At 58.1% G+C, this 24,453-nt stretch overlaps 1 protein-coding gene across 13 annotated transcripts in view; it reads right to left on the bottom strand.

Moving 5' to 3' along the window:
* Window positions 1–608: 608 nt before the first annotated feature.
* The window catches only part of SRC (SRC proto-oncogene, non-receptor tyrosine kinase), a 103,784-nt gene continuing 79,939 nt past the window's right edge, over window positions 609–24,453 (bottom strand). For 9 of the 13 annotated variants that reach the window (XM_031656746.1, XM_017944823.3, XM_017944828.2 and 6 more), the window contains 14 exons: window positions 24,039–24,206; window positions 22,438–22,695; window positions 20,695–20,794; window positions 20,409–20,426; window positions 13,879–13,911; window positions 12,901–12,999; window positions 12,617–12,720; window positions 10,559–10,708; window positions 9,030–9,185; window positions 6,285–6,464; window positions 4,949–5,025; window positions 4,054–4,207; window positions 3,767–3,898; window positions 609–3,476 (listed from right to left, as the gene is read on the bottom strand). In XM_031656746.1, the coding sequence (XP_031512606.1) occupies window positions 3,268–3,476; window positions 3,767–3,898; window positions 4,054–4,207; window positions 4,949–5,025; window positions 6,285–6,464; window positions 9,030–9,185; window positions 10,559–10,708; window positions 12,617–12,720; window positions 12,901–12,999; window positions 13,879–13,911; window positions 20,409–20,426; window positions 20,695–20,794; window positions 22,438–22,687 (1,662 nt within the window). In that variant the 5' untranslated portion in view covers window positions 22,688–22,695; window positions 24,039–24,206 and the 3' untranslated portion in view covers window positions 609–3,267. Of the gene's footprint in view, window positions 3,477–3,766; window positions 3,899–4,053; window positions 4,208–4,948; window positions 5,026–6,284; window positions 6,465–9,029; window positions 9,186–10,558; window positions 10,709–12,616; window positions 12,721–12,900; window positions 13,000–13,878; window positions 13,912–20,408; window positions 20,427–20,694; window positions 20,795–20,900; window positions 22,362–22,437; window positions 22,714–24,038; window positions 24,207–24,453 lie in introns of those variants that run through there. The other 4 variants (XM_017944826.3, XM_009216150.3, XM_009216152.4 and 1 more) reach the window with 4 other exon arrangements.

Below are 24,453 nucleotides of genomic sequence, written 5' to 3'. Positions count from 1 at the left end.
TGGAACCTGCCACGCCGCGCATGCGCACTCCTGACCTGCCGCGGCAGCACGGGCGAGAGCTTTGTCCCCGGCGTGCTCGCACGTGGCCCTGCGCCCCCGGGCACACGTGGGTCCCACCGGGAGTGGCCAGCGCTGCGGGTGCGAGCCCAAGCTCACACGGGTCCACACGGGCATGCATGCTGTCCCCACCCACATCCACGTGAACCCAGCTGCACACCTCGGTGCCCACACACCCCAGGAGCCCACAGGCTCATGAACCCCGTGGATCTGTGTTCACACAGTACACACACAGCCAGAGCAAGCGGACTGGCTCACCTCATCCTGTTAATGCCCAAGCACACACATCTGGGACACATCTCCATGAGCCCAGGCTCACAGACCACCTAGACAGCTGCTCACACACAAACATCCAAACACCATGTCTGCGAACAGAGCCCACGCACATACTCCCATGAACAGAAAGGCACACGCATCCAGGTACGCTCCCACCAGCAAGCAGAGAACACCTGCCACAACCTCACATCCAGATCATCTCTACTCCCGAGACACGCACATCCACACACACACCCCTGTGATCTCCAGATGCCACCCTGACCCGGACACTATGATTTGTTGAAATTCGTTTTTAATTAAGCGATGTTGCAGCCAGAGTTGACTCCAGTGTACAGGTGTGTGATGTGATGTATATTTGTGTAAAATAAATGTGTTCGTATAGACGGTTGCAAATCAACCTTCGAGACTGCGTGCTTTGGTGGTGGGGAAGGAGGGAGGAGGGGAAGGGTCTTTGGGTGTTTCTTCAGCATTTTCAGGACTTTTGTGGATCGATCCAGCACCCCTGCCCTGCACTCCTAGGAAACACGTGAAGAGCACACACAGTGGCATTCTCGTCGTGTATTTGTGATCTCCTCTAGGCAGGCCTGACAGCCCCACCCACTCCCCAGTATCACTGCTACCATCCACCACGGACATTTGAGTCCTGAACTTGTCATGCTCGGGGAAGTCCTGTGATGTGCCTTGTCCTTCTCCCAGGTGCTCACCCCCAAACACAGGAGCAGATGTGCACAAACAGCCACATTCTGCCGTAGCTGTCTCCAGTCTGATCATGTCACCCCTGCCTTGGCCTGAAGCCCTCCAGCAACTAGTACTGCCCAAAGACCCCTCGAGGGGCAGTTTATTCTCGCATATTCCACCCCATCTCGCTCTCCAGCACACAGTAGATGTTCAATAAACTGTTGATCAAATTCTGAGGTCTGCTTGTGTTTAATCAGACAATATGCAAAGTATTTACAACCAATTCTGGATACCCCCACCCCCCCATGTCTGGGCCTTGGAATTTGGGACCCCCAGACCCGGCCCAGAGTCAGGGGTCCCCCAGGCCTCTGCATAGTCATCTGAAATCTACAAAACACTGTTAAAAAAAAAAAAAAAAAAAAAGGACAGTATTAAGACACCTTACACAAAGGGCCTTAGGCAGTTGGAGAGGGATTTGAGAGCTCGCTGGGGTGAGTGAGCCCAGATTTGACTGGAATGGACGGGAGAAGACTTGGGTAATAAACATGTACGAAAGGAAAAGTTGAAATTTCATAGGCAGGCACTGCTTGACCTCCTTCCCCACTGGCAGGGCCTGGCTGGCTCAAGAACCCTTGGCAGTGGGAATGTTATTGCTATGACGAGGGGGCCATGGTGAAATGTACATGTTTGGGGGACGGAGCAGGGGGGGCATTTTTACATGTTAAATATGGACGCACATGGAGACACACACACATGCACACGCACACACACACAGGGACCCTTGGCAAGATGCCACAAACTGTCAGCTGCCCCTTTACACATGGGCACACTGAGGCCCAGGGAGAATCTACCACACACCCTAAGGCTGAACAGAGCCAGAGCCCAGTCTCCTGACGTCCCAGGGCTGGGCTCACCATGGATGTCCTGCCACAGGGCCTGGACTGGAGCTGAGCAGTTGCAGAGGCCATGGCCACATGTGGGGCAGACGCTGCAGCCCAGAGAGAAAGCAGGGGCCACCCAAGGTTACACAGCCAGTCCTGGTGCATGGCAGTGGGTAACACGTCCTCTTTCACCCCTGCCTAGGCACTCTTTTCTCTCCTCATGAGTTAAAGGGTGCCAACTTGGGGAGGAGAACAGGGCCAGGAATTGAAATGCCACAGGACAAAGTACGGGGAAGGAGGCCAGGACCAGGGCCTCCTGGACTCTTGGCTCTTCTATGTTTGATTGCCTCCAGAGCCCCGGGGCTCACTCCCTTTCATGGCCGGCTGGCTCTGAAGGTCAAAAATCACCCACAAGCTGATTGAAGCCTCTCTCTCCACACTTGCACCTTTCACCCTGATTCCCAGCTCAGCCCCACATCTGCCTCCATGCTGTTCCCGACAGCTGGGCTGAGCGGGCAGCGGCAGTGGGAATCTGCCGTCTCGAATGCATCCTCAGACCCCTTGTCTCCTGGACTGTCCCAGTCTTTCCGTGATTCCTCCGACGAACTGTTGGTTCCTGAGGAAGACAGAGGGAGCACCAGGTTCCAAGCCCACCTCCACTCTGAACTGCTCCGTGGCCTTGGGCATGTCACATCCCCTCTCTCGACTGCCTCCCCACGGGTGAAATGGGGGCAAGGAAGTGATGATCTCAAAGGGTCCATCAGGTCTAAGGAGGGCAGGGTTTGAGGGGGTACTCATCCCACCCACCCACCATCATCAGGTCAGGCGAGGCCTCGTGCTGCCCAGCCTGGGAGCAGCGGCAGAGGGTCTGTCTCAGCAGCCTCCGCCTACAGGTGTTTCCAGAACGGATGGCGAGGGGCAGGGTGGCAGGCAGGCAGGGCCAGGGCCCTCTTTGGAAAGGCTCTTTGGCCAGCTCTCAACATAGACCGGCGGTGGCACAGAAGTGGGGAAGGAGTTCAGTGAGTGGAGTAGGCTGAGGCTGGAAAAGGGCACCCTCAGCCCCGGACCCAGCCCTTCTCCCGATTTTTCTTCCAGAGACCCACAGAGCTCCAGGAGGGAGTGCGGGGAGGAGCGTGCGGCTACAGCAGGAGCCGGACAGAGTCACTGTGCTGGTCTCGCACGCCTGCCGCCCTCTCGGGCCACCCTAGGTCCAGAAGCCCCTTCCATGCCACCAAAGAGGGAGGGGCCTCGCCCCTGACAATTCAGCCCCACAGAGAGAGGACCAACAGCAGGCAGGCAGAGCGGGGCAAGCCCCGAGACAGGGGCCACCCAGCCCAGAATCCAAGCCGAGAAGCCGGTCTGGGCCCGCCTGCACCTAGAGGTTCTCCCCGGGCTGGTACTGGGGCTCGGTGGACGTGAAGTAGTCCTCCAGGAAGGCCTGCAGGTACTCGAAGGTGGGCCGCTCCTCAGGCTCCTTCCGCCAGCACTGGCACATGAGGTCGTGCAGGGACTCGGGACACTCCGGTGGGCAGGGCATCCGGTAGCCCCGCTCCACCTGGTCCAGCACCTCGCGGTTCACCATCCCTGTGGGCAGAGCAAGGCATGGGGAGCCCGGCTCCAGTGAGGAAAGTGGGGTGGGGGAAGCTGATGGGGAGGACAGCGAGGGCTTCCTGCCTAGGACAGGTTGAGTGTGACCATAGGTAGGTCCTGTCCCCGAAGCTGAGAGCATGGACCATCGGGAGAGCCTAACATCAGATGCTCAACTTCTTTGTTGTACGGATGGGGAAACGGGCCCAGCAGGAGTCATGACTTGCCCAAGGCCACCCAGGCAGACAGGTTCGGGAACTAGAGACGGGCCATGAGGACCTTCTTACCAGGGTAGGGCACCCGTCCCTTTGTGGTGAGCTCAGTCAGCAGGATCCCAAAGGACCACACGTCCGACTTGATGGTGAAGCGGCCATACAGGGCAGCTTCCGGAGCTGTCCACTTGATGGGAAATTTGGCACCTGCAGGAACGAGAAAGGTCGGGGCAGCTCTGACCTCCTGTCACAACCACTCTGGTAGATAAGCACCATGAGGAATGACAGATGAGGAAACAGACTCGGAGCGGGACGTGACCTGTCCCAGGCCAAGCGCAGCATACCACACAGTCCCTGCTCACCTTGCCGGGCTGTGTACTCATTGTCTTCGATGAGCCGAGCCAGCCCGAAGTCGGCCACTTTGCACACCAGGTTCTCTCCCACCAGGATGTTGGCTGCACGAAGATCCCGGTGGACGTAGTTCATCCGCTCCACGTATGCCATGCCTGAGGCGATCTGCAGGTGGAACCGCGGGAGCCCAGCTCAGGTGCCACCCATGCCCTCCCAGGGCCACATAGCACCCCGGGGCTGGAAAGCCAACCACCCCTTCCCCACCGTCCCCACACTTCTTCAGGCAAGTGAGGTCAGTTCACAGTAAATGCTGTTGGCATCGAAAGCAGGAGCAATGCTCTGCGGGAATAGGGAGCACAGGGCAGAGCGTAGAGGGCAAAGGTCAAAGGGAGGCACAAGATTAGATGCAGCCAGGAAAGCGAGGTGACCATAGAAAGAGGCCCCAGCGGACCCAGACACAGATGAGTGTCAGGTCCTGCCTGCTGCCCAAGTCTCTCTGAGCCTGTTTTCTCATCCGTCCAGTGGGAATAACAGCCAATCCTCGTCACTCCCAGTCGTGATGAGGATTAAATGAAAAAAAACACTTGTTGAGCACTGCCTGCAGCCAGCACGAACACATGTCTGCTGAGCGCTACATGACCTTTATACAGACGACAACTGAGGCCCGAGGTCCCACAGTAAGTCAGTGACCCCCGATGCCCAGGTAAGGGCTTTCTGTTGCCCAGAATCACCACTCAGGGCACCTGTAAGCAGACCTGGTAAATACGTGCAGCAAGATCAATGAGTGTGGAGGCAATCAAGGTAGGCTTCTTGGAGGGGGCACTCAAGAGGCCAGAAATGGCTGCACCAGATGGGACTGGGTGCTTGAGGACCAAGGGTGTGGGGAGGCGGGAAGGGCTGACTCACCTGAGCAGCCATGTCCACCAGCTGAGGCAGCCGCAGGTACTTGCCCGTCTCCCCCTTGAGAAAGTCCAGCAAACTCCCTGGGCAGAGAGAGATCCAGCTCCAGCTCCTGCCCTGTCCCTCTGCCAGGATGCAGTGATTCCCAAAACCCGTCCTCCCAGGTGGCTGGCCTTGCTTTAACCAGCACAGCAAGGCCTCACTCAGTGCTTCTCACTCAAAAGGCAAGCAGGACGGGAAACAACCAGAAGTCCACCTCCAGGTGAACAGGGAAACTGTACTAATGCAGACAGCAGAGTCCTGCTCAGCGACAACAGGAACAAACCGCTGGGAGACACAACAGGGATGCATTTCAGGCCGAGCGTGGTGGCTCCTGCCTGCAATCCCAGCACTGTGGGAGGCCGAGGCGGGAAGATCACTTGAGCCCAGTAGTTTGAGACCAGCCTGAGCTACACAGTAAGACTCTGTCTGTACAAAAAATACCAAAAAAAAAAAGTAGCTGGGCAGGGTGGTGTGCACCTGTAGTCCCAGCTACTTGAGAGGCTGAGATGGGAAGATCAATTAAGCCTGGGAGATCAAGGCTGCAGTGAGCTATGATCACACCACTGCACTCTAGCCTGGGCAACATAGCGAGACCTCATCTCAAAAATTAAAAAATTAAAATTAAAAAAGTAAAAAAAGGATGCATCCCAGATGTAAAAGATTCCATGTAATAAATTCTAGAATAAACAAAACAAATCTATAATGACAGAAAGCAGATCAGTGGGTGCATGGGTTTGGGGCTGGACGGTAGTGTCCGCAAAGGGCACAAGGAACTGTCTGGGTGATGGAGATGTTACATAATTTCATTATGGTTAGGGGTACACAGTAAATCCACTTGTTAAAACTCACTGAACTGAACACTTAAAAGGGGTATATTTTATCATATGTAAACTATACCTCCAAAAAGTGGAATTTTGAAAACTAACTAATTAGTTTAAAAATTACTATGGCTCACACCTGTAATCCCAACACTTTGGGAGGTGGAGGTGGGAGGATTGCTTGAGCCCAAGAGTTCGAGACCAGCCTGGGCAACATAGTGTCCCATCTCTACAAAAAATAAAAAATTAGCTGGGCCTGGTGACACACACCTGTGGTCCCAGCTACTCGGGGGGCTGAGATGGGAGGATGGCTTGAGCCTGGAAGGTTGAGGCTGAAGTGAGCTACGACTGTACCACTGCACTCCGGCCCAGGAGACCCAGGATTTGGCTCTACCGCATTTCATCTTTGAAGATGCCCATTCTAGACATGAGGGGAAACGAGGCTCATGCCCCCTGTCCCTGCCCGGCCGCCCAGGCCTCACCCTTGCTCATGTACTCTGTGACGATGTAAATGGGCTCCTCCGAAACCACAGCATACAACTGCACCAGCTTCTCATGCCTCAGCTTCTTCATGACCTGGGCCTCCTGCAGGAAGGCCTCTGGAGACATCGTGCCAGGCTTCAGGGTTTTGATGGCCACCCTGGTAGTGCCGTTCCAGGTCCCTGTTGAGGAGGGATGCAGGCTGCCTCAGTGGAGCCCCTCAACTCCTACTGCACAGGGATCCAGGATCTGCTCGCCTGGGTGTTGGTGTCAGCTGTGGCCTCCACAGCCATGTGACAAACCCAGTCAAACCTGGGCCCTTTCTGAGCCTCAGTCTCCCCATCTGTACAATGGGTACAATGGCAGGGTGCTCCTCACAGGATTGTTACTAGGATTAAATGCTCAAGAACCAGTAGCTGTTGTCGGGACTGTGATTGATTGATTGATTGATTGATTGATGATTGATTGATTTTTTGAGACAGAGTCTCGCTCTGTCGCCCAGGCTGGAGTGCAGTGGCACGAACTTGGCTCACTGCAAGCTCCGCCTCCCAGCTTCACGCCATTCTCCTGTCTCAGCCTCCTGAATGGCTGGGGCTATAGGCGCCTGCCACCACGCCCGGCTAATTTTTTTGTATTTTTAGTAGAGACGGGGTTTCACGGTGTTAGCCAGGATGGTCTCGAACCACCCGCCTTGGCCTCCCAAAGTGCTGGGATTACAGGCGTGAGCCACCGTGCCCAGCCTGGACTGTGATTATTAAGAATGTCCAGGCCGGGCGTGGTAGCTCACACCTGTAATCCCAGCACTTTAGGGAGCTGAGGCGTGTGGATCATTTGAGGTCAGGAGTTCAAGACCAGCCTGGCCAACATGGTGAAACCCTGTCTTCACTAAAAATACAAAAATTAGCCAGGCGGTAGTGGTGTGTGCCTGTAATACTGGGTACTTGGGAGGCTGAGGTAGGAGAATGGCTTGAGCCTGGAAGGTGGAGGGTGCAGTGAGCCGAAATCACGCCACTGCACTCCAGCCTGGGTGATAGAGTGAGAGCCTATCTATAAGTCCTTAAAAGCAGCTTATTAGCATGACAGATAGGGGACCAAGGTTCCAACTCAACCGGTGTCACTCCTGGGTTGGTCATGTTCCCTCTGGCAGGACTTTGAACGTGCCTCATGTGTTAGCATGCAATGTGTACTGATGGAGGCCAGGGGTGACGTGGAGCTGGCCCAGGGACTGCGGAGGCTGCTGCCAGAACAAGAGGTCACCTCTGGAGCCCACCCATCCCAAAAAGTGAGACACTGTCCTAAGCATGAGGGTTTGGGGGTTAGGCTGGCCAGAGCCTGACTCCCACCTTCACCTCCAGCCAGCAGAGAGACAATGGGAGAGTCAGTTCCCCTATCTAAGCCTCAGTTATCTCATCTGGAAAATGGGGATTCCACAGTGTCTATTGGTGGAGCTGTTTGAGGACTGAATGAGATTTTAACCACTGGGCCAGCCCCACCGTGAGGGCTCAGTAAGTAATGCGGTTATCGTTTCACTACTATCTGCTTTTCTAACTGGGGGCTCTGGGGGAAGCTGTATTCTAGACCAGCATGTTTAATCCAGGTTCTTGTCCCAGCAGGCCTCAAGGTTCCTTTGCTGTGTGACCTTGAGCCCATTCCTCCCAGTCACTGGGCCTCTCTCCGAGGGTTAGGGCTCAGGCCCACCTCTGTGGCTCTCCTGGCTCAAGCCACCTGCATGTGGCACTTCATGAGTCGACCTGGAGCACCCAGGGAGGAAGTGAGGCCCTTCCCAGGGTCATCACCACTCACCGAAGCCAGAAATGAGTTTTGCAGCCACCAGAATGGCTGACGCTGTGCATTCACCCAGGTTTCGCTCAAGTCCTCACTTTGTGGCTGTGCTCACACCCTGGCTTCTCACCCCTCTCCCCTCTCACCAGCTCAAAGCCCACGCCTCCCCCTTCCAGACGGCCTGACCTCCAGCCTCCAGGCCTCTGTCCCTGCAGTGCCTTCCACCCAGGAGGCCTCTCTGCTGTCCTCCATCAGCACTCTGGAGGGTGGAGAGTGGAGGCAGTGGGACTGAGCGGAGATGCGGCTCAGATGAAACCACCTTGAAAACAGCACACCGTGATCCCCGCTAGCACCATGGGCTTACAGGCTTACAAGTGCTGTCCCTCCTCCACCCTGGCCTCCGGTCCCTCTGTGTGAGCAGAAAGCAACCGGTGGACGAGGGGCCTGGGTTTTGTCAGGGCTGCACGGTGCTCATGCTTTGCTGTTTCTCCAGGGTTAGACAGGAAATCGCTAACAGGCTCAGACCATGCCAGAACTAAGCTTCCCAGCACCTCCTCCCACGAGCCAGGCTTCTCTCTCCATGGCTAACAGCTGGTGTGTGGACAATGCACTGGGCCAGGGCCTCCACAGCCTCCCATAGGTCCCACTGTCACCAGTCCCATTCATAGTCGGGAAGACTGAGACTCCGAGTGAGGCCACCGGGCCCAGCCTACACAGCAGGTCTGTGCAATGCCCAGCCCTGTGCGGATCTTGGAATCAGGTGCTATGGTTTACACGGTCTGGGGCACAGCGCTTGGGGGGCCACATCCCAACTCGGTGCCAGCCACCACTGGGGGGCTCCAGATCTACAACAGGGCCCCGTCGTCCAGCAGAGGCAGCTAAAGGCAAAGGGACCAACAGAGCCCAGAGCTGCCACACGGGGTGGGGGATGGATGCCTCTCCCGAGGGCAGGGGCCAGGCCTTACCCATCCACACCTCGCCAAAGCAGCCCTGGCCCAGCTTGACCTCCAGCCGCAGCGACTCCCGAGGGATCTCCCAGGCATCCTTGGCCAGGCCCTGAGTCTGAGGCTTGGATGTGGGGCACACAGTGGTGAGGCGGTGGCACAGGCCATCGGCGTGTTCTGAGGAGGAGGCAAGAGGAGCAGTTAGGGGGGGCTTCTGCCCTGGGTTCTCCCTGCCCCTCAGTGTGTGTCACCCTACATGCCAGATGCACTCAGATTTCAGGAGACACAGAGGGCGCCCTCAAAGCCAGGCATCTACATCTATGTGCACACAGTCCCACCCCCACACAGGCCCACAGTGCTTTATGCATCTGCTGAGTCAGTCATTCAGCAGACAGTAGGGGGTGCCAGGGACCCTGCGGGGAACAAGTCCAGGGAATCTACCCTCAGGAACTCGGAGTCCAGGGAGGAGCCCCAATTCCCTAATCACCTCCCAGGACCACAGACATGAATGTGACTGGAGGAGAGCTGTTCGCGCAACAGCAGGAGGGTCCTGGGAGGCTTCCTGGAGGAAGCAGCAACTGAGCTTGGATGTGCAGGAGGGTGAGGAGTTAAGCAGGGAAGAGCCCTCCAGGCAGGGGCACAGCCAGAGCAAAGGCTCTGAGGAAAGAATAGCTGCAGGGCTGAAGAAGCGGAGGCAAAAGTAGCTGCAGGGAGCAGGGGGGAAGGGCGGCACCAGGCGGAGGTGGGGAGGCAGCTGGGATTAGACCACTCGGGGGCTGGTGGGGGTCTTTATCCCAAGATTCCAAGACAGCCCCTGGAGAGTTCTGATCTGAGGGAACGGGGTTCAGCATAAGCCACACAGCGGTGGCCGAAGAGACAAGAGCGTGGTGGGTGATCCCAGAGGAAGTCAGGAGGCCGAGCTGAGAGGAGGAGGAGACTTGGGGTGGGAAGTGGACCAACACCTGCACACAGAGGCCACGTGTGCCACAGACACACGGGCACACAGGCACCCACAGGCACCCACAGGCCCCGACACTGCAGTCAGCTCCGGACGCCCAGGTGGGTGGGCTACAGCACTGCGCCCACGCCCGAGCCCTCACCCAGCACGCAAGCCCCGTGAGCTCCCTCTGCCGCTCTCTCCGTCTCTGCTGCAATCGATCTGGCCGCCCCCTCCTCCTCTCCCAGCAACCGGTTCAGACCGGTCCTAGGGCTACATAGACAAACGACACCAGCCTCCGTCCCCTCCCTTCCAGCTCACTCTTGGGCTCCTCAGGGCAGCCCCCTCCATACCAGCCAGCTGCAGAGCAGGAGCAGGGAGAGACGGGGACTGGGAGGAGGGGGTCGGGGGAAAGAAGAGGAAGAAGAAGGAGACAGAGGAAAGTAGGGAAAACGGAGGAGAGAGGAAGGGAAGGGGGAGGGAGAAAGTGGGGAGGGGAGCAGGAAACCTGGCATCACAGGATAACAGAAGACCCCACCCTTCTAGGCTCCCAAGCCCCTCCCCAGGGTCTGCAGCTGAGGCTCTGCCTGCCCGCCCTCCGAGGCTGGCTCACTGGAGTAGTAGGCCACCAGCTGCTGCAGGCTGTTGAACTGGGTGCGGGAGGTGATGTAGAAGCCGCCGCTGTCCAGCTTGCGGATCTTGTAGTGCTTCACGTTGAGGCCCTTGGCGTTGTCGAAGTCGGACACTGAGAGGCAGTAGGCACCTGCGGGGCACAGAGGGGAGCCGTGACCACCACGCCCTCTCCCCCGCAGGCCGCAGCACTCAGCGCTGCTCTGGACACCGTTCTGTGCCTGCCTGATATTGGAGGGAAGGGAGGCCCAGGCGGGGCCCCCGGCCCACCCTGTCTCTCAACAGCCAGCCCCAGCGCAGCCACAGAGGTAGGGCCAAGGGACCCAAGAGACACTTGATTGGAACGTTCTGCCACACACCCTTGGCCCCAGCAAGACCCCCATATCTCAGGTGGGCATCCTAGCTATGGAACTTGGAGGGGTTGCTGGCTCTCTCTGGGCCTCAGTTTCCTCCTCTGCACAATGCGGGTGCTCCCAGGGCTGCTGGGGAGATTCCATGCCACCACATATAAAAGGGCCAGGCACACAGTAGGCACTCAATAACTGTTTGCTAGGAGCCTGTGAGTGGCTCCCTGTTGCTGTGTGGCCCTGGCCTAACTGCTTTCCCTCTCTGGATCGGCTCACAGGGGCACTGTCCGTGTCCCCCCCAACACCTCCTTTCTGAAGACAGGCCCAGGGTCAGGCGGGAGGGGGTGGTTGGCAGAGGCTGGCTGTCGTGGGCAGGAGACCACTGGCTGGGTGTGGCCTGAAGGCTGCCTGGGTCAAGCAGGACCAGCCCTGGTGCCTCCCCTCTTTCTCTTGAGCCTAGAAAAGCTTTTGGCCAGAAAAGTTTCCTCCCATCCAGCAGGCCCAGGTAGGACCAGAGGCCAAGAGATGCCCAAATGGCATCAGGGAACAAGGCTGAGCCCTGGAGGCAAGGGCAGAGGCTCCAGTGGCCAGGAACGGCCTTCCTAGGAGCCTGGCCAGGCAGTGCATAGGCATGGGGGAAGCCCAGCCCTCCTAGCCCACAGACCTCCCCTTTGCAATCTTCAGGAGGAGGTTACGATCCCAGCGTACAGAAGAAATGAGGTCCAGAGAGGGAAGTGGCCAGCCTGGGGTCACCCAGCAAGCCAGAGACAGGGCTGGGGCTCAAACCCACACCCGAGGACTCAAAACCTGCCTTGGGCGACCGTGATTTTCTACTGACGGCCTGGCTGGTGCATGTGGAAGCCACAGGCCTGAGACTGAAGCCAACCCTGGCCATATGTGCATACACATACAGGCATGCCCGTGCCCAGTGGCCACATGCTCATACAGGTACACGCTCCCCAGGCCCTCGGGCATCAGACAAACCAAAACAGTCCATTCCCACACAGCGACACACAGACAATTCCACCCCACATGCACACACACACACACACGCCCAGACGTACACACAGCGTGCACACCCGCACACGGCAACACAACTGTACGTAAATGCACAGCTCGACATAGATGCTCTGCTCCCCATCTCCCGCTGAGCCCCAGGCCCACAGGAAGCAGCCCCGCTTGGTTGCCATGGTGATGGGCGCCTGCAACCCACTCTCAGAGGGGCTGGAGAGAAAGGGGATGGTCTTCATTCTCTGGCTCAGGGGAGGGACATGAGAGGGGCAGGGATCAGGACTGCGGTTGGGGGAGGGCAAAGCCAGCCTCCAGAATCCAGTGCAGCCCAGGGACCCCTGGGGAAGGGGAAGAAGCGGGGCTCTTTGTAGCAGCACCTACCCTGGGAACAAGCCTGTTACTGTGTGACACTCAGAAAAACCTCCAGACAACCTATGCCCATCTTTCATTGGAGAAAACTGAGGCCAGAGAGGCTAAGCCTCATCTTTCTCTGGACATCTGGCCACCGCAGGTTACTCAGCGTTCCTCAAATGCACCTCCCTGACTTTGATCCTGCCGTTACCTCCACCTGGAAGGCTCTTCCCTCCCTACTCCACAAACCAAACTCCTGCTCATTCCGAAACACCCAGCTCAAACCACTCACAGAAGACTCAGTATCCATTGGCCAACGAGAGTGCTCGTACCTTTTGTGGTCTCACTTTCTCGCACGAGGAAGGTCCCTCTCGGGTTCTCCGCATTGAGCAGTAACCGCTCTGACTCCCGTCTGGTGATCTTGCCAAAATACCACCTGGGAGTGGGAGGACGGAGGATGTTGCTGACTGTCCGGGCTTCTGCCCACTCACAGCACTTCTCCCTGGATATGGCTGGGGCGCTGAGCAGCCAGACCTCCCACCCCAGCCCAGGAGAGGTGCTCTGCACCGGCAGTGTCCAGGGACGACGGGTAGAGGCAGCCAGAGACAGTACTCACTCCTCGGCCTGGATGGAGTCGGAGGGCGCCACGTAGTTGCTGGGAATGTAGCCTGTCTGTCCCGTGCTGAGCGAGTGGGCCAGCCACCAGTCTCCCTCTCTGAGCAGGGACAGAAGGAGGGAGAAAAGGAGAAGGGAGCCGTCAGCCACAAGCCCAGCACCCACCATCCTCGTAGGTGCTGTGCTCAGGGCTCTAGTGGCTGAGGGAGGCCCAGGGAGGTGGTGGGGCCAGCATGAGTCCCCGCAGCATGCCAGGTCCAGCTGGCCTGGAACTCCTCCCCTCCCTGGCCCAGACGCCTTTTTGCCGAAGCTGGATCAGATGGACTTTGTCTAGGACCAGGGCAGGACCGGCCTTAGTCATCTGAGGCTCAAATCCACAGGGGAGGAGTCCCGGGACAGGAAGAAAGTCGCTTCCTTTCAGATGTACCAAGACATCTCAAGATGAGGAGAGCTGCCTTGGGAGGGAGGGAGGGAGCCCCCTGTCTCTGCGGGCAAGCAAGGTTGTAATAGAAGAGATTCCTGCCTGAGAGAAAGTCAAGTGAGACTTGAAAGTGTCCCCATGCTCTGAGATTCGGAAGCCTGCTCCTGGGAGCTGGTGAGACCTGGGTGGAGGCAAGCAGGGGCCCTTCTGGGACCCAGTGACCATCCAGGTCCCAACCCTGCAAACGACAGCAAGGCTTGCCTCTGTCCCAAATCACGGGTCACACCTAAAGGGCTCCTCAGTTGAAAACTACAGGCCCCCTCCTCCAGCCTACCCATCTGCAGGGGGAAACTGAGGCCAGAGGGGGCTGGGACTTGCCCAAAGTCACACAGTGAGCCCTGTCAGAGGGGGTGAGGTGGCAGAGCCCCGATGCCCAGGGCACTTCTATGAGAAAGTGAGGAAAAGGGGGGGGGGCGGGGGATGGGGATGGGGCAGGAGGAGCTCCCGGCGTGGTCGGGTCCCCTGGGCCTGGGTGGGAGCGGGGAGGGGCGGAAGTACCTTTGCAGCCATCTGAATGTGAACCAGGTCTGGCTGGAGCGGGGGTCCAGAGACACAGAGGAGGGAGGAGAGAGCGAGAGCCCAACAGGAGAGAAGAGGCAGAGATGGGGGTGGTGAGAGGCGGAGAGTGGCAGAAAGAGCAGGGGAGAGAGCGGGAGAGCCAGGCGGTGCTGGGGACAGGGGACGAGGGGGCAGCCACAGAGGCCTCACATCCAAAGCAACCAAGGGGACAGGGACAGGGTCCACAGGGAGTGAGGAGAGGTCAATGGGCAGGGAGACCTGGGAACTAGGGTCCAGCCCCCTCTCATTCCCACTGTACAGCTGGGAAGACTGAGGCCAGAGAAGCAAAGGCCTCTTTGCTCAAGGTCACACAGCCAGGCCGGGGCTCCTGACTCCCAGATAGGAGCGCCCCCTACAGGGTGCAACAGGGCTTGACAGCTTGCTAGGCTCTTTTCAATCCAAGGCCACTTTTGCACTTCACCACGACCCTGAGAAGACACGCTGCAGGCAGAGTGGCCCCCACCCACCACCAGGGCCCAGAGAGAGAAAGGCCCTTGCCTACAGTCACACAATCTGAACTTAAACCTGGATCCCTGGCTCCCAGTTCTTCTGAGCTGCCCCTGGCCATATTCTTCAGCCCATATAGAAGATGGAGAAGTTGAGGCCAGGAGGGAGCAGAGCTTGGGGAGCTCTCCAGGGACCTGTCGGAGGACAGGTGAGCACCTGAGACCCTGGGGTTCTGCCAGAAGTGAGCCAGAGGGTGTGGTGTCCCCTCCTGATGGAGTGAGGCGAGGGCGTGTGACTGGGGCTGTGTGGCCTGTCTTCGGCTCTGTGATGGCTGGACACACACTCAGGCAGGGAAGTAAGCTATGTGGGGTTACTGGAGGGAGGACCCTGGAGTAAGGGGGCAAGATCCACCTCAAGGAAAGAAGCCTTTGGATGTCCCAAATCCCCACCTACCTCCTTGTTGTATACCCACCCGGGGTGTCCACACTTGTCTCTCCCACTGACCCTCAAGGTCCCCCTGCAAGGGAGGAAGGCAGGGCCCCCAGATGAAGAAACTGTGGCTCAGAAGTGTCAAGGGATCAGCGCAGGGGCACACAGCACCCAGGCCAGAGTAGCCCAGCACTTTATTTATTTATTTATTTGAGATGGAGTCTTGCTTTATCGCCCAGGCTGGAGTGCAACAGCGTGATCTCGGCTCACTGCAACCTTCACCTCCTGGGTTCAAGCGATTCTCCTGCCTCAGCCTCTCAAGTAGCTGGGATTACAGGCGAGCGCCATCAAGCCCAGCTATTTTTTGTATTTTTAGTAGAGACGGGGTTTCACCATGTTGGCCAGGCTGGTCTCGAACTCCTGACCTCAAGTGATCTGCCCGCCTCGGCCTCCAAAAGTGCTGGGATTACAGGCGTGAGCCACCACCCCCGGCCAGCACTTTCTTTAGAGAGTTGGGGAAACTGAGGGACAGAGAGGTGCAGGGACTTGCCCAAAGCTACAAAGCAAGGACTCAAATCACAGAAAACAGCTCTCTGAGATCTTTCAGTTCAAAGCCTCCATTTGGGGGAAAACGAGGCACAGACAGGCCAGTGATTTGCCACACAGTCAATCAACGGCAGAGCAAGAGTGGGAAGCAGTGCCCCTGACTGTCCACAGCCAGGCACAGTAGGCCTCCCCAGGCCACAGAGAGGCTGAGACCTTTGGGAAAGTCAGTGGCAGATGAAAGAGGAGGCTGCAGGGCTGGGGCAGAGGACAGGCCACAGCGGGAAGGGGCCAAGGTCTAAGGCCAGATGCTAAAAATTGAGGCCGTTTGACAAAGCTACCGTCTGCAGGCTGGCCAGCCTCTGGGGAGCCTCCAGTCACCCACTCAGAGTGGAAGGCTGGCAGGAGGCCTATGATCGGAGGTCAGCCAAGCAGGGCCCAACAACGAGAGGAGCGCAGCCGACACTACCCAGATTTCAGTGAGCAGGGTTCTCACTCCCCAGAGTCAGCCCACCTGTGAGTCTGGGGTTTCATGGTCCAGTCCGGGGGTTTCATTTCACAGGGGACAGAGAGAGATGAGATGCACTCCAGTTTTACTGAAGGACCCAAGATCCAGTCTCAGCCTGGCCCCTGATTTAGAGGGGTCTGAGGGCATGAGCTCCAGTGCTGGACTGCCCTAGACACCATCCCAGCTCACCACTTGCTGGCTGTGTGATCTTGGCCCCTCCACACCACACTCACCAGTCTCAGTTTCCTCATTTGCAGGGTTAGCCATGTCTCCCTCCCAGGATATAAAATGCCAGAACAGACAGTGCACGGTGGCTCATGCCTGTAATCCCAACACTTTGGGAGACCGAGGTAGCTGGATCACTTGAACTCAGGAGTTCGAGACCAGCCTGGCAACATGGCGAAACCCCTTCTCTAATAAAAATATAAAAATTAGCTGGGCGTGGTGGTGTACCTCTGTAATCTCAGTTACTTGGGAAGCTGAGGCAGGAGAATCACTTGAACCCAGGAGGCAGAGATTGCAGTGAGCCAAGATCGCACCACTGCACTCCAGCCTGGGTCACAGAGCAAGACTCGGTCTCAAAAAAAAAAAAAAAAAAAAAAGCTATATCAGAGCCCAGCACAACATGCATCAGTTGTTAGATCTGGATTTAGCTAAAAAATAAAACTAGAAACAACTAAATCGATATTTCCACAGTGCCCCTTCCTACTCCCCAAAACCTTTTTTAAAACCAAAGCAGCACAGTCCTGGTCTCCAATAAAGATTTGCTGTGTGACCTTGGGCAAGTACCCTGCCCTCTCTGGGTCTTAGTTTCCTCATATGTAAAAAGGAGACAATATTCACAGAATCTCCCTTGCAGGCAAAGTGTGTAAACAGTGAGCGTCAAGCTGGGCTCAGAGTAAACTGAGATAATGACCGTGATGATCATCTGAGCCTCAGTTTGCCCACCTGTGAAATGGAGGTATCAATCCCCATCTTCCCATGTCAGGGGCTTGGGAGGCTCAAACCTGCCTCTGGTGGCTACGGTCGTCAGTCACAGCGGCATCAAGCCATCAGGGTGAGGAGTTCTACTGCATCCAGCACCTTCCCTGGGGCCTGGTCCTCATAAGGCGGGCAGCAAGCAGGGAAGGAAGGGAATCGCGCATTCCTGCCCAACCCCTTGCCTTCCCACCCGTGGCTAGAAGAGGGGCCAAGAGTCCCAGAGCTGTGATTTTTCACAACTGCTGGTCACCAGCTGTGTGGCCCTTAAGCAACTGACCTCACCTCTCTGAGCCCCAGGATCCTCTTTTGGGGCCCTAATCCTTGGGTTCCAGCCAGGGTGGCATGTGGCTCAGGGGCACGGCAGCTTTGGAACCCAGGACATGTGCCAGCGTGGGCACTGACGTTCGCTCCCTTGGGCTGTTGGGACTGGTTGGGAGGGCTCTGGGGATGGCCGCTGAGCTGGTGCACCACGGCTGAGGCTGGCCGGGCGGGCAGTGAGCAGGAGGCCAAGTTTCCAAGCCCCGAGGCCTGGGGCACATGGTCTGTGGGGTGAGGGAGGAGCGAGGCAGGGGTGAAGCCAGCAAAGGTCTCTGGAGGAGAGCATGAAGGCAGGGCCCCGAGGCTCTGGACTCCCGAGGTGCCCCCTGCCGCCATGAGCAGGGCAAGGAGGCAGAGGCCAGTTGAGGCGCTGTTGCCCAGAAGCGCCTGCCAGAAAGCTCCTGGAATTTGGGTGGGAGGAAGGGGCAGTTCAGGGAGCAACCGAGAATCAGACCCAGAGGAGTCCTGACTCCTGAGACTCGGATGTCAGGTCAGGGAGCTTGAGGCAGTCAGACCTCAGCCCCAGAGGGCTTCCTCATGCCCAGGGCCACACGGTACCCAGAACACCAGGACCCAGGGCCACGTGGCACCAAGATCCATGGCGGGGGGTCTCTGGGTCTGCTACTGTGAGGACTCCCACTTAGCCAGACCCCATCCACAGACAGGTTCCTCCTCTCTCTCTACTGCCCTGACAGCCAGCTCAGCCCCCACACGTGCCTGGGCCCCATACTAGATTCAGAAAGTCCCTCACTCTTACAGGGTGGGGGAGGCACTACACAGTAATAGGCCCTGAGCACTGATGGCGGAAGGATGTGCATGCAGGCGGGACCCGGGTGAGGTAGGAGACTCGAACACCTTAAATTCAGGTGGCCCATCTCCTACCAAGCCCCGCCCCCAAATCCCTTTCCCTCTCCTCTTCTACTAATACCAGCCCCCACCTACACCCCACTCCTTCACTTCTTTTTTTTTTTTTTTTTTGAGACAGTCTTGCTCTGTCACTCAGGCTGGAGTGCAGTAGCATGATCACGGCTCACTGCAGCCTTGAACTCCTGGCTCAAGCGATCCTCCCACCTCAGGCTCCTGAATAGCTGGGACCACCAGCACGCACCACCACACCTAGCTAATTTAATTTTATATTTTGTAGAGGCCAGATCTCCCTATGTTGCCCAGGCTGGTCTCAAACTTCTCGGTTCAAGCGATCCTCCTGCCTCAGCCTCCCAAAGTGCTGGGATTACATTTGTGAGCCACCGCGCTCAGCCACCATCTCTGACGTCTAAGTGAAGGAACATTGGAGCACTGTGATATGAGAAGGGGCTCCCAATCCACCCACCTCCATCTCCCAGTCTACCCAGGGTCTTCCCTGAATGAGATTCCATCACTTCCAGGCCTCCTGGCAGCCCCAGCCTCCTGGCCAAACCTCCCCCAGCGCACCCCCCTGGAAGGCAAGAAGAGTGGAGGGAAAGGGCTGGAAAAAGGCAAGCATGGGGCTGCCCTCTGACTCCAGGTGAAAAAGGCAGAACCAAAGTTATCCAAGCCCTTCCTGCCTCCACACCTCTGCCCCAGCTGTCACCCAGTCTGAGACGCTTGGTAGAGACTCCACCAGGACTTCAAAGCCATCCCGCTGGCGCCCCTCCCCTGCACAGGCCCCTCCTGCCTGTGGCCTCTGCTGCACCTCCACTGAGCCTTTCTGAAAGGACCATGGGTTGGAGGGCCAGCCTAGTCTTCCAGCTCTGCCACTACTAGCCATGTGACCTTGGGCAAGTCATTTCACCTCTCTGGGCCTCAGTTTCCTCATCTGTAAAATGGTGCAAGTAAGACTTCCCATTTCTCAAGGCTATGGTGATGCATAAATAAAATAACGCGACTTCAAGCACTCAGCAGGCTCACATAGAGAGCACAAGAAATGGTGACTTTGTCACTGCTGTTCATTCATCCTGTTCACCATCACCTGCTGGGCACCCGCCACTGTGCTGAGTTACAGGTGCTATGGGGACCCAGAAGTGAGGTGCACCAGAGAGCTGCCCTCCAGCAGCTCCCAGTTTAGGGGGGAAGCAGACACAAGCAGCTGGTGACAATAAGAAAACTGTAGCTTCGCACCAGGACTCTGCCATGCAAGGGGGGAGGGGGAGCTGGGAGAGCCCCTCCCCTTCACGCACCCCCCCTCCCCCGCCGCCAAGAGCAGCTTGAGGAGGGCAGAAAGTTGCTGCTTCAGTTCCAGTCCTGGCTTTGCTACTTGGCAGCTGTGTGACCTTGGACAAGGACCTTCACATCGCTGAGCCTCAGTTCCTCATCTGCAAAATGGAGACAGCCCCTCCCTGATCACTTCAACCCTGGCTAGACTGCAGAGAGGAGTCAATACGAGGACACGGGTGGAGACGACTGGCATGGCAACTGGCACCTCTGTTCCCTTTTGCCCCCTGAGAAGGCAGTCCTGCACTGATCTTGAGCCATGAACAGGAGTTCTCCAGGCAGACACCGGAGAAAGGGCATTTCAGGCAAAGGGAAAAGCATGCGCAAGGCAAGTAAGTGGGGTATGAGCAAGCCAGACACGCTCGGGGCAGTGGAAACCCCCAACTTCCTTAGCCAGGCCTTCGAGGACACCCAGGGATCGATTCTCCTCCGCCCTCTAGAACCTCCCTGCCTCTCACACCCGCGAAGGCGTCAGCCCCCTCCAGCCCGGCCCCCTCCCGCAAGCTGCCCTTCCACCACTGCCACCTGCCAGAGAACTTCACTGGCTTTCCTTCGAGGCCTTTGACCCTCCCAATCCCTGTGGTCATCACCAGAGACAGGCCCACAGCAGGGGCTCCAGGAGCTGACTCTGGGCTCGTCCACTGCCTGACTCTTGGCCTGGACTGGGGCCATGGGCTGTCTCCCTGGCCACATGCTGGCTCCAGGAGGGCGTGGCCAAGGCCTTCTCCACCCAGGCCATCCCAGTCACAGCACTGGGTCCTGCATGCAGCGGACACTTGGGTGGGCTGACGGGGCAGAATGGGAGGGTGAGTGAGTAGGAAGGTGGATGGGGAGGAGGTGTGCAGGAGAGTGCAACGGAGGGGACCCTGATCACAGCCTGGGGTTAAGGTCCAGGACCTAATCAATTGGTGGGGGGGAGAGGAGAAGCTGGGAGGTGAGGAGCAGCCAAGAGAGCCAGAGATCACAGGCAGGGAGTGGAAGCACATGCAGACAGCAGCCCCCACCCCCCGCAAAGCACCCTGCCCAGCCCGCCGCCCACAGAGCATGTACACACCTGACATCCACCTTCCTCCTAAGGGCCAGCAAGAGAGAAGCAGAGAGAGGGAGAAGCTGAGAGAGGGCTGGAGGGAGCAAGCGAGAGCCAGGGATTGGGAGGAGTTCCCCACGGCTGGGGGAGCGACAGCAGGTGCTGCCCAGGGCGAGAGTGCAGCAGGCGCCCGGCTCCGCACTGCCCTGGGCTCCGCACTGCGCTGCCCTGATGCCAGATCCTGCATGAGCCCCTGCCCGCTTTGAAGTCCCACCACCCAGCCCTGAGGGGCAGTAGGGAAGGGGGCACTCACGTGTTGTTGACAATCTGGAGCCGCTCGCCTTTCTTGAAGGACAGGTCTGTCTCCGTCCTAGACTCATAGTCATAGAGGGCCACAAAGGTGGTCACTCCACCTGCAGAGAGGGGTGGGGTGTGTCAGAATGGTGGAGCCACACCCAGGGAAGGCGTGGGCAGGAGGGCCCTGTGCCCAGGAGGAGTGGGGATTTGTCTCCCACACACCACAAGCGCCCAGCCCGAAGACACGGTCAGGTTCAGTGAAGATGGGCCTGTGCATGTGTCCACTGCATCCGTGTGTCTGCGCATCCCTGCAAGGGCATGTGGGAGCGGGAGCATCCCTTCCTCTCCGTGTCCGCCCCCGGGGCTTTGGGCAGTGCTGGGTCCCGGCTTATCTGTTTGGTGCCTGTCTTGCTCTAGGACCAGAAGTCCCCAATAACAAGCATCTTTGTTTTGTTTCCAGAGCCAGGCACATAGTAGGTGCTCAAGAAAGAGCTGTAGGCTGAACAAAGCGGTGAATGAAGAACACTGCCCCAGGGAGACTTGCTCTCTCTCCGTAAAGTGTGTCACTCTGGGTGCTCCTGGTGTCCAGGAAGATTTGGCTCCAAGTAACTGTCCCCTCAAAAAGGCCCCCGTACCCCCTTCCACCATTTTAAGCTACAGCCTCCACCTCCACACATCCCCCAGCCCTCCCTCCCTGCCTGTTTTGTGTCTTGGCCGCAGCACCACTTCTAACACCCTCCACAAGCTGCCCTGTGCTTCCTTCCCCCAGGTGGGTTCCGTCTGCACCGCTGGGGCCTGGGCAGCAGAGGAGCCCCAGCCTGTAGTAGGAGCTCCATATATACTTCTTGAACAAATGAATAGTGTGTCTGTGGGTCTGTTTCTCTCTCTCGGGCGTGCGTCTGCGTCTGAGGGGTCCAGGCCTGTCCGTGTGTCTCTGAGTGTTCGCATGTTCTCGATGCACCCGTGTGCATCTGTCGTCTGGGCGGCCACGATGGTGACTTCCAGCTGAGCATGTGTCTGTGTCTTGCGTGTGTCTTTGAATGCGCGTCTGACGGCATGCGCGTGTCTTCATCTACAAGTGTGACGTCACCTGTGCATGTATGTGAGTTTGTATCTGGGTACATCTGCGTTGGGGATGTGTCCGCGGGTGTCTGTGACCCTGTCTCCACTCTGCACGTGTGCGTGTCCCGGGCAGGGGTGTAGCCGTGTGTGTGGCCCAGCGTGTGCGTGTGGGGAGAGTGCACGGGTCTGAGTGAAGTCTGCGTGGAGGCTCTCCAAGCGGCCCTCTCCGGGGCTGCGGTGACCGCAGAGCGCCAGCAGAGGGCGCAGGGGCGCATCCTGGCGCGGGCCCAGCCGGGGCCGCCCGGTGCCCAGTTCCCCGGGCGACCCCTCCGCCGCAAGTGGGCCACGGGTCCCGACTCATTTCTGGGCGAACCGGGGCAACGAAAAAGGCCTGGGCGCCAGGCAGCAGCTTCAGGCCCGGTCCCCGCGCCGCCCCTCTCTCTGGGCCTCAGCGTCCCACTAGGTTCCCTTCACCAGACCCCGCGTCCTCTGCGCCTGCTCCACCCCAAAAGCGGCGGCGGCGGCGCGGAGCGCTTCACAGTGGGTACTGCCCTCCCGCACACCCAAGTCACCCAGGGGCGCTTCTCCTGGCTAGAGTAAGGGCCTGCGCAGAGGAGGCGACCCCGGGCACACAGCCCCGCCGCCTCCCCGCCGTGGCCCCAGGAGGGCGAGGACCCAGCGCCGCCCGCGCACTGACCGGCCAGCGGGCCCGCCCTCTGCGGGGAGGTGACGGTGTCCGAGGAGTTGAAGCCTCCGAACAGCTTAGGCTCGGCGGCCGCGGGGGCGAAGGCCGCGCTGGGGCCGCGGTGGCCGTCGGCTGAGGCTGGCTTGCTGGGGGTCTGGGAGGCGGGGAAAGCGCCCCCGCCAGCGCCATGCGCGTTCTCGGCGGGCTCCAGGCTGCGGCGCCGCTGGCTGGCATCCTTGGGCTTGCTCTTGTTGCTGCCCATGGTCCTGGCTGGAAAGAGAGGAGACACTGGAACAGGCAGGGTTGCCGGGGCCCCTTGGCCGGCCTCCCTCCCACCCATCCCACAGATGGGGAAAACGAGGCCCAAAGAGAGGCACCAGGGCCCGGCATGGTGGCTCACGCCTGTAATTCCAGCACTTTGGGAGGTCGAGGCGGGCGGATCACTTGAGGTCAGGAGTTCGAGACCAGCCTGGCCAACATGCAGAAACCCCGTCTCTACTAAAAAAAGAATTCAAAAATTAGCCGGGCATGGTAGCACGCGCCTGTAGTCCCAGCTACTCAGGAGAACCGCTGAACAGGGGAGGCAGAGGCTGCAGTGAGCCCAGATCCTGCCACTGCACTCCAGCCTGGGCGTCAGAGGAAGCCTCCGTCTCAAAAAAAATAAAAAGAAAAAACGGGGGGGACGGGGGCATCAGCCTCTTTGGGAGAGTTAGCCTCTCAAAACCTCAATGGCTTCATCTGTAAAATGAGCGTAAGGATGGCATCCATCCACAAAAGGCCTCCTCGGTCCAGGGCCAGGAACGGAATAAATGCCTCATAATCAGAAGCCCCGACCTTACCCACCCACCTCCCCCTGAGTCACTGTTTCCCTCCCTCCTGGCAGGGACAGTATCTGAGCCACGCCTATGTCCCGGGCACCTAGCACATGGAGGGGGCTCACTGAGGGTTTGTTGAATGAATATGTGGCTGACAGGAATTGCCTAATGCTGGGGAAAGGTGCTAAAAGTGGCAGTCAAGGCCGTACAGCGGGAGGTTTGAAGCAGAGATGACTGGCAGCTCACTCCAGCCACAGGGCCTTCGTGCATACCATTCCCACTGCCCAGATGCTCTTGCCTGGCCACTTCATCGGGGTAACTGGTGCTTCCTTCCGTTCTCAACTCAAAAGTCCCCTCCTCGGGAAGTGTCCCCCAAACCCTTTCACTGGGTCCCCCTGACTTCTGTCTCTCTTTGATAACATGTGGTCCTGTTTTGTTTTTGTTGTTTGAATTCATGTGGTTATGTGACTACTGTCATGGGCTTTTGTTCATCTTGTTCACTGCTGTGCTACCAGTGCCTAGCATGGGGTGTGGCACACAGTAGGTGCTCAGTAAACAGTTGAACGAATGAATTACTATTTAAGAGCTAAGGGACTTTAGAGCCAGAAACCTGGGAGCTCCAGAGAGAGGGAAACACAGAAAAAACCAAGTTGAATACTCCCCCTGACACCCACAGTCCTGCCACCACCCTCTGCCTCCCACTTCCCCATCCGCAGGCCCTGGACCCTGGCTGGTCCCAGCTCCCACTCAGACTGGCCTGGGTCTCCCCACCCATCTTGAATAGGGCCATCATCTCACCTGGTAGAAGGCAGGGGCTATCCCAGAGGACCTGGGAGGCAGCCTGGAGTCTTGGCACAAACACCAGGTGTGAAGTCAGGGGTCTCGAACTAGAAGCCCTCCTTCACCTCTCCCCGCTGTGTGTCCCTAGGCAAGTGACTTCCCCTCTCTGGGCCTCAGTGTCCTCATCTGCAAAGCAGGGATAAAGCAGACATCTCAGCACTGTTTTAAGGATGTCGTTAGAAAGAGAAATCCCAATGGCATCCACTCTCCAATCACTGTCCATCAGACTGTGGCTCTGGCCCAGTGCTGAGTCTCCTAGACCTAAAGTACCCTTCAACCCTCCCAAAGCTCTTTCAATCCTCTCAAAGCAAGAGTGAGGCAGGGTATGGCATGGCGCTGAGCGTGGCTCTGGAGCTAGGCTCTCCACGTCCAG

This window comes from Papio anubis, chromosome 16 (genome assembly GCF_008728515.1).
Source record: "Papio anubis isolate 15944 chromosome 16, Panubis1.0, whole genome shotgun sequence".
Lineage (NCBI taxonomy): Eukaryota > Metazoa > Chordata > Mammalia > Primates > Cercopithecidae > Papio > Papio anubis.
Note: the sequence above shows the minus strand (reverse complement) of the source record. Positions and strands in the feature narration are given on the sequence as shown.